The sequence below is a fragment of the Schistosoma haematobium genome, chromosome 1, assembly GCF_000699445.3.
Source record: "Schistosoma haematobium chromosome 1, whole genome shotgun sequence".
Lineage (NCBI taxonomy): Eukaryota > Metazoa > Platyhelminthes > Trematoda > Strigeidida > Schistosomatidae > Schistosoma > Schistosoma haematobium.
Window position 1 is genome coordinate 50,429,460 of NC_067196.1, and position 13,581 is coordinate 50,443,040.

Here is a 13,581-nt window from a genome sequence, read left to right on the forward strand (position 1 = left end):
GGTGTTACAATTACGCCAAATCCTTTGGTATTTATCTTGTTAATTTTATTTTGTTGTGTTGATACGGTATGAAAACGTGAGCTAATGTTCATTTTTGCCTAGGTTCTACGTTAATTGGGTTGTGGCCCCTAAGAAAACCACCTGCTTCGGTTTGAGCACCCGGACAGTATTCCAGCCCCCACGCAAATCGAATGATTTATGTGGCGCATATCCGTTTTTTTATGCCTCCTTGTACCTATGTTTATGTGTTTTAATAATAATAATAATAATAATAATAATAATAATAATAATAATAATAATCTGTGTTAATTACAAACCTTGGTTTTGCCGATTATCTTTGATTTTATAATTATAACAAAAACATGGTATAATATAATTTCTGGTTAACGATTTATGTTATTGATGCATTATTTCTTTTGTCATTTGTTTTTCTAAAAGAAAGTAGGATTAGATTAATTAGGTATTTTTTACTACTGAAGTTTCATCTTTGTTTTCACATAAGATGCTCCTTTTACAATGTAGCTCCATTAATTGCTCTATTTAAATTTTGTAGAATTTTTAAAGGCAGTTGAAGTAACTAATCTCCTCAAATTATAATAATTTGATTATTTTCTCTTACTTTCTTGTTTTGAAAATATATTTAGACGCCCTCATTGGGCGCCTTATACAGCAACCACCATATGGAATACATTACTTGGTTCAACATTACATCTAGCTGAAGCTCATGCAACTTTATCTGATATTTTTTCGAAACAAATGGTTCAACGTTTAGCTGATATGGATGAAGATGCTGTCCGTTTGCACAAACAGGTGAAGTTTTTATTTTGTGTGTGTAACTAATTACAATAAGCTTAACTTTTCTGTTTTAACATATCATATTTGAGCCACTGTAATTAGACTATTAATAAAGTTTTATTGACTTTTTTGAGCATAATATTTTGTTTTATTGTATTAGTGTTATATCTTGGTAATTTTTCTGTTGGATTCGTTAGATTCACATTAATTTCTAACTAGGAACTGTTGAAATTTATTTAATACGAATTCTTTATTACAGCCACTGACACACGACAACACATCAACGTTAACAATTCACATGTCCATAAGAGATAAAGAAGGCTTGACTTTCACCATATCTTTATATAATGAACAGATGTCAGAAAGGCCAAAATTCAAGTGGAATAGCTCTGTTTATACAGCAACTTAGTAAAAGTAACATACTAAAGATGATAACAACCAGTGAGAAAACTATAAAGGTCTTGCAGAAATATGAATGAGAAAAATGTTATTACAGTTATAATTACGAAGAAATTAACATTTATTAACAAAAACTAGATAACCTGGAGTCTTCTTAACAGTAAATTTAAATCAAAATATCCTCTTTTGTCGTGTATATATAATTAGAATTAAATAAAAAAGATTAATAAAGGTTATCAGATGATTTTTCTTCATGTTTTATTAGTTATTAATATTATCATAGCAAATCACGAGTTGTTTCTGCCTGATTTTACGCAAATTTTGTCATCCTCTTTCATATGTTCTTGCAATATACTTGATAATTTATTTCATTTATTTATAATATTATACGATATACACATTAGGCTTTCTTATCAATTCTTTTTTGTTTGTTTCAGTGTTAAATGATATTGTAGTGAAATCACAAATAATTATTGATGCACAGAACTGTTAGCGTAGAAAGTGGGATAAAAGTGTATATTGTTCAAGGTAAAATACCTCTTAGCAAAACATTAAGGTAAAATTTACAAAATGATAGGAATGTTAAAGTAAAGTGGTAGGTAATAGAAAATGAGTGATAATTAGATGAAGCACTGAAGTTTCAGTTGGTAAGAAGTTAGTATGGAGAATGCTGGTCAGCGGCCTATGCTCCATTGGGAGTAACAGGCGTAATTAAGTAAGTAAGAAGTGAGTATATCTTGTGCATTGTATTTGATCACGAGCCTTGTGACATACGCTCTTCAGCCACATATTTTTATAATCCAGTAAATTGGAATCTCCCTACTCACGGTCTGATAAAGTAGTTTTTTAAGCGAATGCTGTGAATTTGTAATTGGTTACCTTTCGTCACTATATATGTATTTACTGAGTGCATAACATTTGTACTTTAATAGTGAGCTACATTTCTATAAAAGTTTTCTGATAAATAGTTTAATTACACGAAAGTTTGGCGCCAACTTTATAGAAAATAGTGTTAAGTTTGTAAAATCGAGAAATTAAAGTTTATTCTTCTGTTTGTCTCATCAGTAAGTAAGTAATTCAACTAAGTAATCATGTACTTATATATGCAATCGACATTAAACCACTTTTCAGTTGTTGTCGTGTGATGCTCTTTGCAACTGTACAAATTAAGGTAATAATAGTGGGGCTCGATTATTTCATTTTATAGTTGAAATTTGAACGTCTTAACTATAACTTCACTTATGAGTATAATCATAATGACATTCTTGACAAATATTATCCTACTATAACTTCCTTCCACTCTAAAACCAATCAACCTTGATACATTTTCAATATCAAAAACTTCGAAAACTTTATTACTCACTATTTAGTATGCGACAGTTTGTGACTGCTACCTACAAATACGGTTTCACCTTGAAATATGTAATTTGTCAGTAATTTCTAGTTGATGGTCAAGTGTGTAAATGTGTCTGAACATTATTATGATCACTTAATTCGTCAAGAATATTTACATTTTTATCTATCCAGATGCGTTGATTGATTGATATGTTTGTTTATGTTTATTGGAGAATGATTTTTGAAGAAATCCATTTCACTCACTATATATTTATATGTAAAGGTCATTCTAGAACTTATTATTTAATCTGTGAAAGTCTTACTTTATTACTAACTAAATAGGTCATGATTATTTTTATTTCAAAATAGTTTCATTCCATTCACTTATATTGCTATTTAATGACATTTTTGTATTCTATAGAATTGTCTGAATACCTCTAGGGTATTTATCATCATTTGTGGCGATGTTTATGACCATTAACAATAAAATAAATGAATAATTTTTTGGTTCCATTATTTTTCACTTCTGAATTGATTCCAGTTGAATGAATTGTAATAGTAACGAAAGTAATTAAATCAATATAAAAGTCAGTGTTTTGATGCAATGTAAATTAGTTCTTGTTTTAGGTACTTTGTTTTTTATGTCTTCGTCTCTTTTTTATCCAGGCACTCAATTTTCATTCATTCTGTCAGGGTCGAAACCTATCTGTGCTTTTCACATTTCAGTTCCGTTGTAGTCTTCTTGTGTAATTGTTAGTCATTTTATTTATTTATTTATTTATTTTAACACAGATATTGGTACAAGGAGGCACCAAATAAATATGCGCCACACAAATCTCATTCGATATGTGTGAGGGCTGTGATACTGCACGGGTGCCCAAACCGAACCAGGTGGTTTTCTTAGGGGGCCACTCCCCGAGCCTTCGACCTGAATGTCTGATCCACAAGGTAGTGGAGCATCGTAAGGAGATGCAGTCCCATGGAAGCCGGTGACCAACAATTGGTTCATACTCCATTTGTTCCCATAGGATACTGGAGTCCATGTGCACCATTGGTTTGGAATCCGGTTAAAGCGCCGGACATTCGCTTTTCGTCTTCTCATTTTCGTAAACAAAACCCCGGCCACGAGAAGGCAGTGAGTAGGACTTCCCTGGCAGAGGCTGTATACGCGTGGCCGTGTGAGAGCATTTGGAGAGGGAGAGCGGACTCTCCCCACTCTCGGCCATACCAGGGCATTTGGGATCCATTTAGTCATTTAGTCAATAAATTTTTGTGCTTGTGACGTCACATCATATTATTTTAAAAATGTTTGTTTTGATACATGTTTAGGAATATCTTCTTTCAAACTCATTGTATATTTCTAGTTTTCTTTTATCTGTGTGAAGTTTGGGATTTCACTAATTCAATACTTATATGGTGTATGCTACTTACGTTGACAGTATGTAACACCAATTAGAAGTGGAATATATAGCAGCAGAAGATTGAGAAGATCGATCTGAAGATAGCAGAAATGTAAACAGAATAATTGTAATAACAACAGGAATGAAGGAACAATGAAGTTTTTAAGAGATAACTGATATAAGATATGCAAATGATATATTTAATGTATGGTTTTCACATTTCACGGAGGCATTCTGTAATTTTGCACTAGGCAATAAATTGGTTATCCCCCCAAAAATGTAGTGAAGGGAGACTTTCATTCATTCCTGTTGTCTTCAGTTCGATCTTCTCAATTCCACTTTCAGTTGGTGTTACATACTACTTATATCTGTCGACGTAAGTAGCATACACCACACTTGTATCATTATCTTTGGTTCTTTTAATTTTTAGTTAAATTTCCTTTGTTACTCCTTTTTGTAAATTGTATCTTATCGGACCTATCTGTGTTTGTTCCAGATTTAACGTTTTTACATCTGTCAAGTTTTTGGTTATTTAGAAATGAATTAGACTGAATATTCTAGAAAATATTTTATTGTTGCTAAAATACGTTCAATCATGTGAAAGGATATGTCAGTAGTTACTGTACTTCGAATGATGGAACGCTAAAATTCCTTGTTTTTTTCCAGGATGCCTGTAATTATTGGTTAGTTAGGTTAAGTACTAATTGATGTACCATGGAATATAAACGATCGGTTACCAACTCAGTGGTCTAAAGGTTAAGTGCCCATCGTAAGACCCGAATGTCTTAGGCTTGGTCCGCAGATGGACCAGGGCTATATAATGTAGGATGCTCTTATCCTAAGATGAAACAGTTCGTGATTTAAATTATGAAATTTAACAGGCTTCACAAACCCCTTAAACCAATAAATACTAATTACTCGAAAATTATTGTTATACTTTAACCAGATCATCGGGATATTTAGTGCTTTATAGAATAATCTAACATGAAATGTGTACGACGTTTTTATTCTAATACAGCTGAACACGTCTGTACTTAACTTGTTACAACATTGCTTGATGCTCAAAAGTTATTGTTGGTTATGATGGATATAATCATATCAGAAATACTTAAATAACCACTTTTTTGTCATGAAGAACATTATTATCAACAAAATTATATAAAAGGTTAAATAGCAAAGAATTGAGGTTGGAACTTACGAAATAAAATGAATTAATGTTTTTCTGTTCAATTCTTTGTTCTTGTTCTCTTCAAGATAATGAGGAGAAATTAATATATGAAAATTATGTAATCTAGGCAAAAATTGTTCATCAAAGTATCATTGCTTTGTATTTGATTCAAAATATTGTAAAATAACTGCATAGCATCAATGAATCCATAGATCGGAGTTGTCATATTGAAAATCAATACGCCTACCTGACGAATGAGAATCAGTTAGTTATGTGATTACTTGTCTTCTTATTAATGTCCACTAAGTTGTCCATCAGTTTCTTCCTTCTGGTTCATTTCAACGCTTTTCTCTCCTTTTTTCGTTCCTCGCTTATATCCTCTTGTCCTGTGAATAATTTAGAAGCTTGAATCGATAAACTCTTGTTCAGACTAACTTGATCTATTCACCTATCTATCTATCCATCCATCCATCCATCCATCCATCCATCCATCAGAAAACATTGTTTTTCACTTAGTTTCATTATTGAACTTATTGTGTCTATAATCTTATCAACATAAATTTTGTTGTCAAACCTAATATAAAGAGTTTTTTTCTAAATGATTGACAATTTAAACGCTTCCCGATAGTTTAAATAGAAAATCTATCCCCTGTACTTATTGAAATATATCATTATTTTCGGTGAAACTCACTAATCGAATACAAAATCATGAAGGGTGGTGATAAACTACTCAGCTATCCAAATCCATCCCAAAGTTAAGGAATTTGATGTTTTAACCTTTATATCAACACCCACCCATTTTTTACCAGAATGTTATCACTCGATTAGTCAAAACGGCGAGACTATAATTTATGGACGAACCAATCAGGTGTCAGATTTTGGTGCGAAATTCACCCATCCATTTGGCTAAATAGAGTTTTAGCATTATAGCTGATATCAGTTCGTGATGACAACCCTAAATCTAATTCCTAACCCTAACAACTGTAAATCATAGTAAATCATAATTCCTCACGCTTGTTTATGGCACTCATTTGGACTTGTTATCAAGTGAACACTCTCAAGGTCACTTTAGCGTCGCTCAAAGGTCGTCCATAAATTATAGTTTCACCGATTTGTAGTTCAGGTGGATTATTCAGGTTGCGTTTTCTCTGATCTGGATGGTTTAGTCATAGAGCTTGGATTGTTCGTCCGAACAACATCATCAACCCCGACGTCAGGGAGAATTTTGTGTTGGTGATGTTTTCTAGATGAACCAACAACCAAACCACCCAGCTCAGAGAACAAAACTCCACCTAAGATGACATACCAAATATTGAACTCTAGAATAAACCTTATTAAGAGTCATTCAACAAACAGGATTGAAAGATATGACAACTTTAGATCACTCAATTTTCAGTAGAATTAATCCCTGACTATCAGGTTTAATTCTTGCCCAATCACATCACAGTGATTTTATTTATTTGCTTTTTTCTGCATTACATAATAGTTTTAAACTTACCGATAATATTTCATAAAATTCATTGTATTTCACATGAACCAATATATTGTCTTAATTGTTTATTCGATAAACGTGTGAAAGTGAAATTCTTATAGAAATATTTACCTTCTTGATTTGTGTAGGTTGTGCAATTATAATCATACTTTGCCTGTTTCTGTGATTCACCTGGTCTGTATTAGTCATGGGGACTGTATGAAATGTAAATAGAAATGGAGCTATCGCTATATATGTGCATTTTTGTAATTGTAGGATTATTGGCTACAGTCAACGAAAAGCAGATAGCTGTATGTTTCACTCAGGCGAACGTTGAGACTGTTTGAATGATATTTAATCATTATTGTAAAATCTGAAATTGTATATGTTAGCTATTGTAAAATATGCCAAAATTACTTAGTTTAGCAATGATCTTACTTTTTCTGTAAACGTTAAGAGTGAATGTGTAAGAAAGAATAACAAATATAATAGTAATCTTCTTAATAGTAGTTTTAAAGTGATAATTAACCATTCAAATCTGTAGGTAAATACACAGTAACTTCAGAAAGTGGGGAATACTATGTCTGGAGAAGTTGTTAGTGTTGGATTTTGGTTTATTTGATCTCTTCGTACCTTTAAAACTAGGGAACTAAACATTTTTCTACATAATATTACTTTAGATAGTTAAAATAATAGCAAATCTATGTATGTCACTGTAACAATGTACTCAATTAATGAAGGGATTTTATGGTGATTGGTTTGGCTTGTAAGTAATATTCGTCATGTATTGATTTTATTCAGGGTACCATTGAAAACCAAGTAGCATTTGACGTCTGTTTCGTCTTTGTGAAGAACTCAGACGTGGATATATACCAACCTTCCGAAAATCAACCCCGGGACTTTGAATGCTCATAGCAAGCTTCTAACCAATGTGCTTCTAGATTGGCATCTAGTGGTACATATTTTCAACTTCAATCGATTCATAAGGTAGCGCGATGATCACTCAATGAAATTGATGGGTACGGTTTCATTCGTAACATCATTTGATTTTACCGGTCACAATTTATCGCTGAAATTTCAGGGGGTTGTCTCAAGCCACGATTATGATATTCATAGCTTTTGTAAAGATCGGTTGAAATTGAACGTGGTTCACGTTACAGACTGACCTAAATTGTGAGTAAACATCGTGTTATATGATGGATTGGTTAAGGTTGGAAATATGTACCAGTAGATACTAACTTATTAATATAATAGTTAAGCGCTGATCGCGAAACCTAAGGGTTTTGCATCTGATCACCGACAGAGTCATGGATGTTTACTCCCGAGAAGTCCTATACTGAGACGAAACAGCTGTCTAACATTCCTTGTTTTTCCACAGTATCTCAACTGAGGTCACTCTGTGACAAATGCCATTTGAAAGTCTGATTAATTATTTGCAATTTTTTTCAATTATCATCGAACTATGTAAAAAGCATCAAGCCCGATTTTCGTTCTAATTTAATGTCAGTGAAACGTTTTCGTTTTATTTGTATAGTTGATAAAAGATATATATGTTTGTATTTTATTTGTGTAGTGTCGTGAAATGATGTCCTCATGTCAAGATCGTGTTTTAGCCAATACTACTAAACTCCAGGCCGATCAACGTGAATATGCACATAGACAAGCCGCAGCATTAGAGGCTGATCGAATCCGTCGTCGTGCTGAAGATAAACTGTTAGCTGCTAATCAAAAAGCCCGTAGTAAAGGCAAAGATCCTGATAATAGTCAACGGTCTATGCGAGCTCAAAATGAATTCGACTTGGTTAGTGCACAGATATAATAACACTTTTGCTTATATCATGATAATAGATTTGATTTTAGATGGATAATATATAATTTCTTTTTCTTCCTCACAATGTTTTTTTCCTTCAGTGTTGTATGAGAGTGCCTACTTACAATGAGAAATTTATTTTAGTGGTTTTATGTACGCGATTTCCAAGTTTTTTCACTTTCATATTCTCATTTTAATGTTTGGTTTTAATATGTAGGTATGTTGTTAGATCCCAATAACTATTCTGAAAACGGATGTACGCTAATGTGTATCATAACAACTGAAGGAATTGAAATAGAAGGGCCGTTATTTTTTCGTAGTACAATACGAAAGCAAAACGGTGCTTAAACAAAGCAGAACCTCATTTAGTGGTGTAGAGTACTCCAGTTTGCATCATGTCATGAATAACTTTTTGTCGACTTTTTCACCTATATACATTGTTTATCACTGATTATTCCTATTCCCTTTGTCGCTCAGCTTTTGCTTTCTACAAAGTTACCTAATCAGTCTGTCTTCTCTCTCTGTCTATGCATCAAATTATTCCACCTACGATTGATTTTTTGTATGGAACTAGATTATGGATTCATAAAATGTATTTATTCTTAATCATAATCTTCGGTGTTATTGTTTGGTTATTTTCTATCGATATACCAAAGATGATTTGTACTGAACATTTTGAACCTGTTTATTTTCTCTTTCTTTGCTTGCTTTTTTGCACTTGTATTATTTATCTTATCCTTACTTTTACTGTTCATATAAAGAAGGATGTACAGATATTTCTATTTTTCACATTGTATGTCAATAATGGATAAAAAAAATTTCTAACCATTCATCTGAAGAGATGTTAACATTGGATAAGTTAAGTTGGAAAGTTAACAATAAATAAAGCATACAATTTATACGATTTGTTACAAAAGCTATCTTTCCTTCGGTAGTTGTATGAACAATCAATACGCTGAAGTTTCCAAGAAGTACTTAGAAGTGAAAATCTATCTGGTTTATTAAGTTGTATTAGTTTGCCTAATACATTTCATCATGCCATTATAAAAATCTTTTTTATTATTAAACAGCATGATTAACGTGAGTTATTCTTGTTCATTTGTGTATACTCAACTAAAGATTTGTTTGAAGTTGGTAACCGAAAAACCACGAATAGTTGTTCAATCTCATATTTTCTGCACTTGAAAGAATCATATGGATCTCAATTCTTATTTATTTAATTGAAATAATCCTGTTACAACATTGAGAAACGAAGACTCAGCATTTCTTCAAAAATATTAATGCACAGAAAACTAACATTGAGTGGTCGGGGGTCTACGAATTTTTAAAGCTGAATGCCTTTGGTTCAGAAGAAAAATTGAATTCACTCTGTATTTTCGAGGCCTAAATTAGCCAATATCTGTCTATTTTACTGTACTTTTATACGGTTGTCATTAATGACATTGTCGAATTTTCCTTTACTTTTATTCTTCCGATTCGTGTGCATGGTAAATATGGTCTCTCAAACTAAGCGAGTAAATGTTCTCTCATCATAATAATGTAAACTTTTAATCTTAGTTACCAAGTTTCCAATGAGTCCAGAAATGCTTGAAACTAAATTTGTTTTGTCAAGTCAGAAAACACTATTTGATCACTCAGATCAAAACAGATATAAATGCAGTATAAATTTACGATTCAGTTGTCTAAAAGAATGGAGGTTTTGGCATTGAGCTAACGCTATTTTACGAAATAACGTAAAGAAATCATTTTAGAGATAATAAAACTTGCGATTGTCGTACTTTTTTGTGGTGTCTTAAAGGGTATCTACCAAGTTTAATTGATGTTGAATAGTAGTAAAATTTAAAATATAAAATATCCGTGATGTTAAACAATTCTATGTATTTGACATTGACTATTTCCTGCTTACTTTGTGTTGAAAAGTCAAGAACGATGCGAAATATTTGTAAAATTTGTTTATTGTAGTCTGTCATCGGAAGTATGTTGTCAATATAATGTGCATGTTACAGGTCGACGCAATTATGTACACATCCCCGTCTAGAATGACATTTATGTTATACACCAATGACTCATTTCTTCATATAGAATTTCAATTTATCTTAAGTAGCATATTTTTTCCCTTCATCGTGAATAATTAAAAAAAGTTAGGAAATAAGAAAGCCCTTTGACGAGTTATTTAAACTTTCGATATTTTTCTGTTAAATTAATAAGACGCTATTCTCATCTTTAAATTGATTTGAACATGATGAATGTTGAATGTCTCATGAACTAGCGACTAATCTTTAAATGAACATGGTCTGTGTGTATTCATCAATCTAAATTAAAATACCGTCATTTAAACCGAATGTTTAATGATTTTGGGTATTGTATATGCCCAAGCTGTCTTTACATGAGTCATACGAACAATACGTTGAATTGGCTATAGTGGTCGATCAGCTATAGAAGGGACACTATAGTGAGATCTATCATCTATTTTTCCAAAATTTTGCTTAGAAAGATTAACATTATAGAGATTGATTTTTCTCTTGAGATCATCTAGCTAAGTAAACATGATGTGGTCGATTTTATCAACAAACGGAACATGCATATTATTCACATTATTATTCATATTGAATCAAGGATTTTCATGTTTTTGATTCACCTTATAAGATGATGAGAATAAATGTTATATATATATAATAATAATATTATTATTATTATATCTTAATGTGTTGTTGTATGATAGAAACAAGCGAATTATATCAATGCGAATTTATCAACAACTCGTGCACGAAATGAATATTTAATACAGTTGGCTGCCACTAATCACAGTGTTCAACGTTATTTCACTCAAGAGGCGCCGGATATAGTTGAGGTAATGTCATATATATATATATATATATATATATATATATATATATAAGTGCGATCACGTCCTTCAAGGTAGCAGATATTAACTGCTATTTAAGGCGTTCGCCAACATGAATAATTTGCTGATTTCGCCCATCATTCCACCGTAGTATAGTGGTTAATGGTGTAAGTTTTTTCAGCACATTATTCTAGTAAAATAACGATTCTCCTAGCTAATATGTCATTCGTTCTCGATGGAAAAGATACAATGTTAATTATAAAGACAGTGTTCACCAACAGAGAATATCAAGAAATTGGATCCACTGAATTTGTGAGAATTTTCATTTCATGAGAAGAATCTTCTTCGAGAATATGCATAATGGATAGAAGCACTAAGTGGTCTTAATAATTTTTTTCTCAGAATTAAACAGAAAAAGCATTATAATGTCAATGTCCAGATAATAATAGAAAGAACAATTACCATTGATTGATGAATAATATTTATCAAGTTTTATTGATAACACGAGCGTGGTAACATGGATTATATCTATTTTATCAAGAATAGGATACATAATCTCTAAACTTTCAAATTCTCTCACATCAACAAGACAGTAATTAATTAACATAGGCGGAGCAGTGACTCAGTGGTTAGGACGTTTAACTTCTAGTCACTAATTTACCTTCTCCAACTCCATCTCCTTCAGCTTGATATACTGATAAGTAATTTGAAAAAAGTATGTCTATAATTCTACATACAGAAACTTTTATTTTCGTTGGTCAGTTATTGTCGCACATAAAACGTTAATATTCAGTTTTGAAACAGCTATTGGAATTTCAAAGCAATTTTATTACTTATAAATTTCCGCTTACAAGAACTACTCTTTTTACATACAACTGCATTAGTTACTTTTCTAATATACTCTACAAGTGATTTATGTTCTTTTATTTTTTTCGTTTATATAAAACAGTTTATCACTCGATATTAGTGACTAAGGGGATGTTGTAAGCACTATCGAGTATGTATCATCTAAACACTAATAATGGTATTTAAACAGTTAATTAGTTGATTAGTTCAGATGGACATCTGTATCAGGTTCTACTTTGTTTGTGACTGACTGATTGGTGTATAAACTACTGAAAAATTGTTAATCAAGTGACTTGTGTTTTTGCTTACCCAATCCCGAGTAAGAGGACCGAAATACTGACTTCCTCTTATCATTGTCTCCTAGAAAACTAATTGTGATAAGTGTCACCTTTTCTAATAAGTTACTATCATCAGTAAAGCAGTGGCCTAGCTCTTATAGCTGCCGATTTCCGTCCAACAAGTCCCAGTTTCTACACACGTCGGTTTGGACAACCGGATAAGTATCATCATTAATCCTCACTCGTAGAGTGTAACTCACAGCCGAGTACTTGATGAATGAGTTAATTTGATTTAAAATTAATTATTTTACGTGTGTTTTATCACTATCTGAATAATAAATGTTAATCCGCTAGGTTACTGTTTGCCATTACGTATAAATCATTGTTGGTCTTGTTTTTTCGCCACAGTTCATCAGATATACCATCCTATGGTCGATATATCTAACGCTAACCGTTCATCTTGTAAATTTAATTTCATTGTGTTGTTGTGGTATAGCAACTTGGGCCAGTACACATATGTAGCTAGCCTGTAGGTTGGTTATGGCTGACTGACTGACTAACTTAGGGTTTCAATTGAATAATTTTGTCAATTTATTTAAATCATAATAACTTATTTACTACTGTGGTGCATGCTACTTATGTCGACAGACGCAGGTGCATCCACTCTCTGTGTTCTCCCAAATTCTAGTCTTCTGAATTCTCCATGTCCCTTTTTTCCTCTTTCCAAATTTATTTCACTGGATTATACTCTTTAAATAACATCTCCAAACCCTAATCTTCCCGATTACTGCTTATACTCTTATTACCTCTACCACTATGGGATTTGAATCGACAACTGTATCTCTGTGCTAATGTGGTGTGGCAACTCGAACTGATGTACGTACGTACGAAGTTCTACGTTGTTACTGACTGACTGACTGAAGTAGTGTGCGACATCCATCGGAAATGGAAAACCTGGCATCAGAATGCTAAGCAGACCGAGTTGAAGAGAATAGACAGTAAGTGTAGACTGCAAGAATTATACAGGATGTGAAGGACAAACGATGGAAATTCGCAAATAAAGTATCTAGTGTATGGTTCTCATCATTTACCAAAAGATTCTGTAATTTCGTATTTCAGTCAGTCAGCTACAACGTAGGACCAGGCACATATTTGCATCAATCCAAGTCCCTATACCTCATTAGCACAACAAGATGAACACCGAATCCATATAAGTAGCTAGTTCAATGGTAGA

The 13,581-nt window shown here is 32.4% G+C and overlaps 1 protein-coding gene across 3 annotated transcripts in view; it reads left to right on the top strand.

Annotated features, from left to right (window-relative positions):
* The window catches only part of SRGAP1_1 (SLIT-ROBO Rho GTPase-activating protein 1), a 67,213-nt gene that overhangs the window by 14,564 nt on the left and 39,068 nt on the right, over nucleotides 1-13,581 (top strand). The window contains exons 4-6 of one of the 3 annotated variants that reach the window (XM_051208989.1): nucleotides 645-810; nucleotides 8,142-8,369; nucleotides 11,101-11,229. In XM_051208989.1, the coding sequence (XP_051074405.1) occupies nucleotides 645-810; nucleotides 8,142-8,369; nucleotides 11,101-11,229 (523 nt within the window). Of the gene's footprint in view, nucleotides 1-102; nucleotides 10,996-11,100; nucleotides 11,230-13,581 lie in introns of those variants that run through there. The other 2 variants (XM_051208990.1, XM_051208991.1) reach the window with 2 other exon arrangements.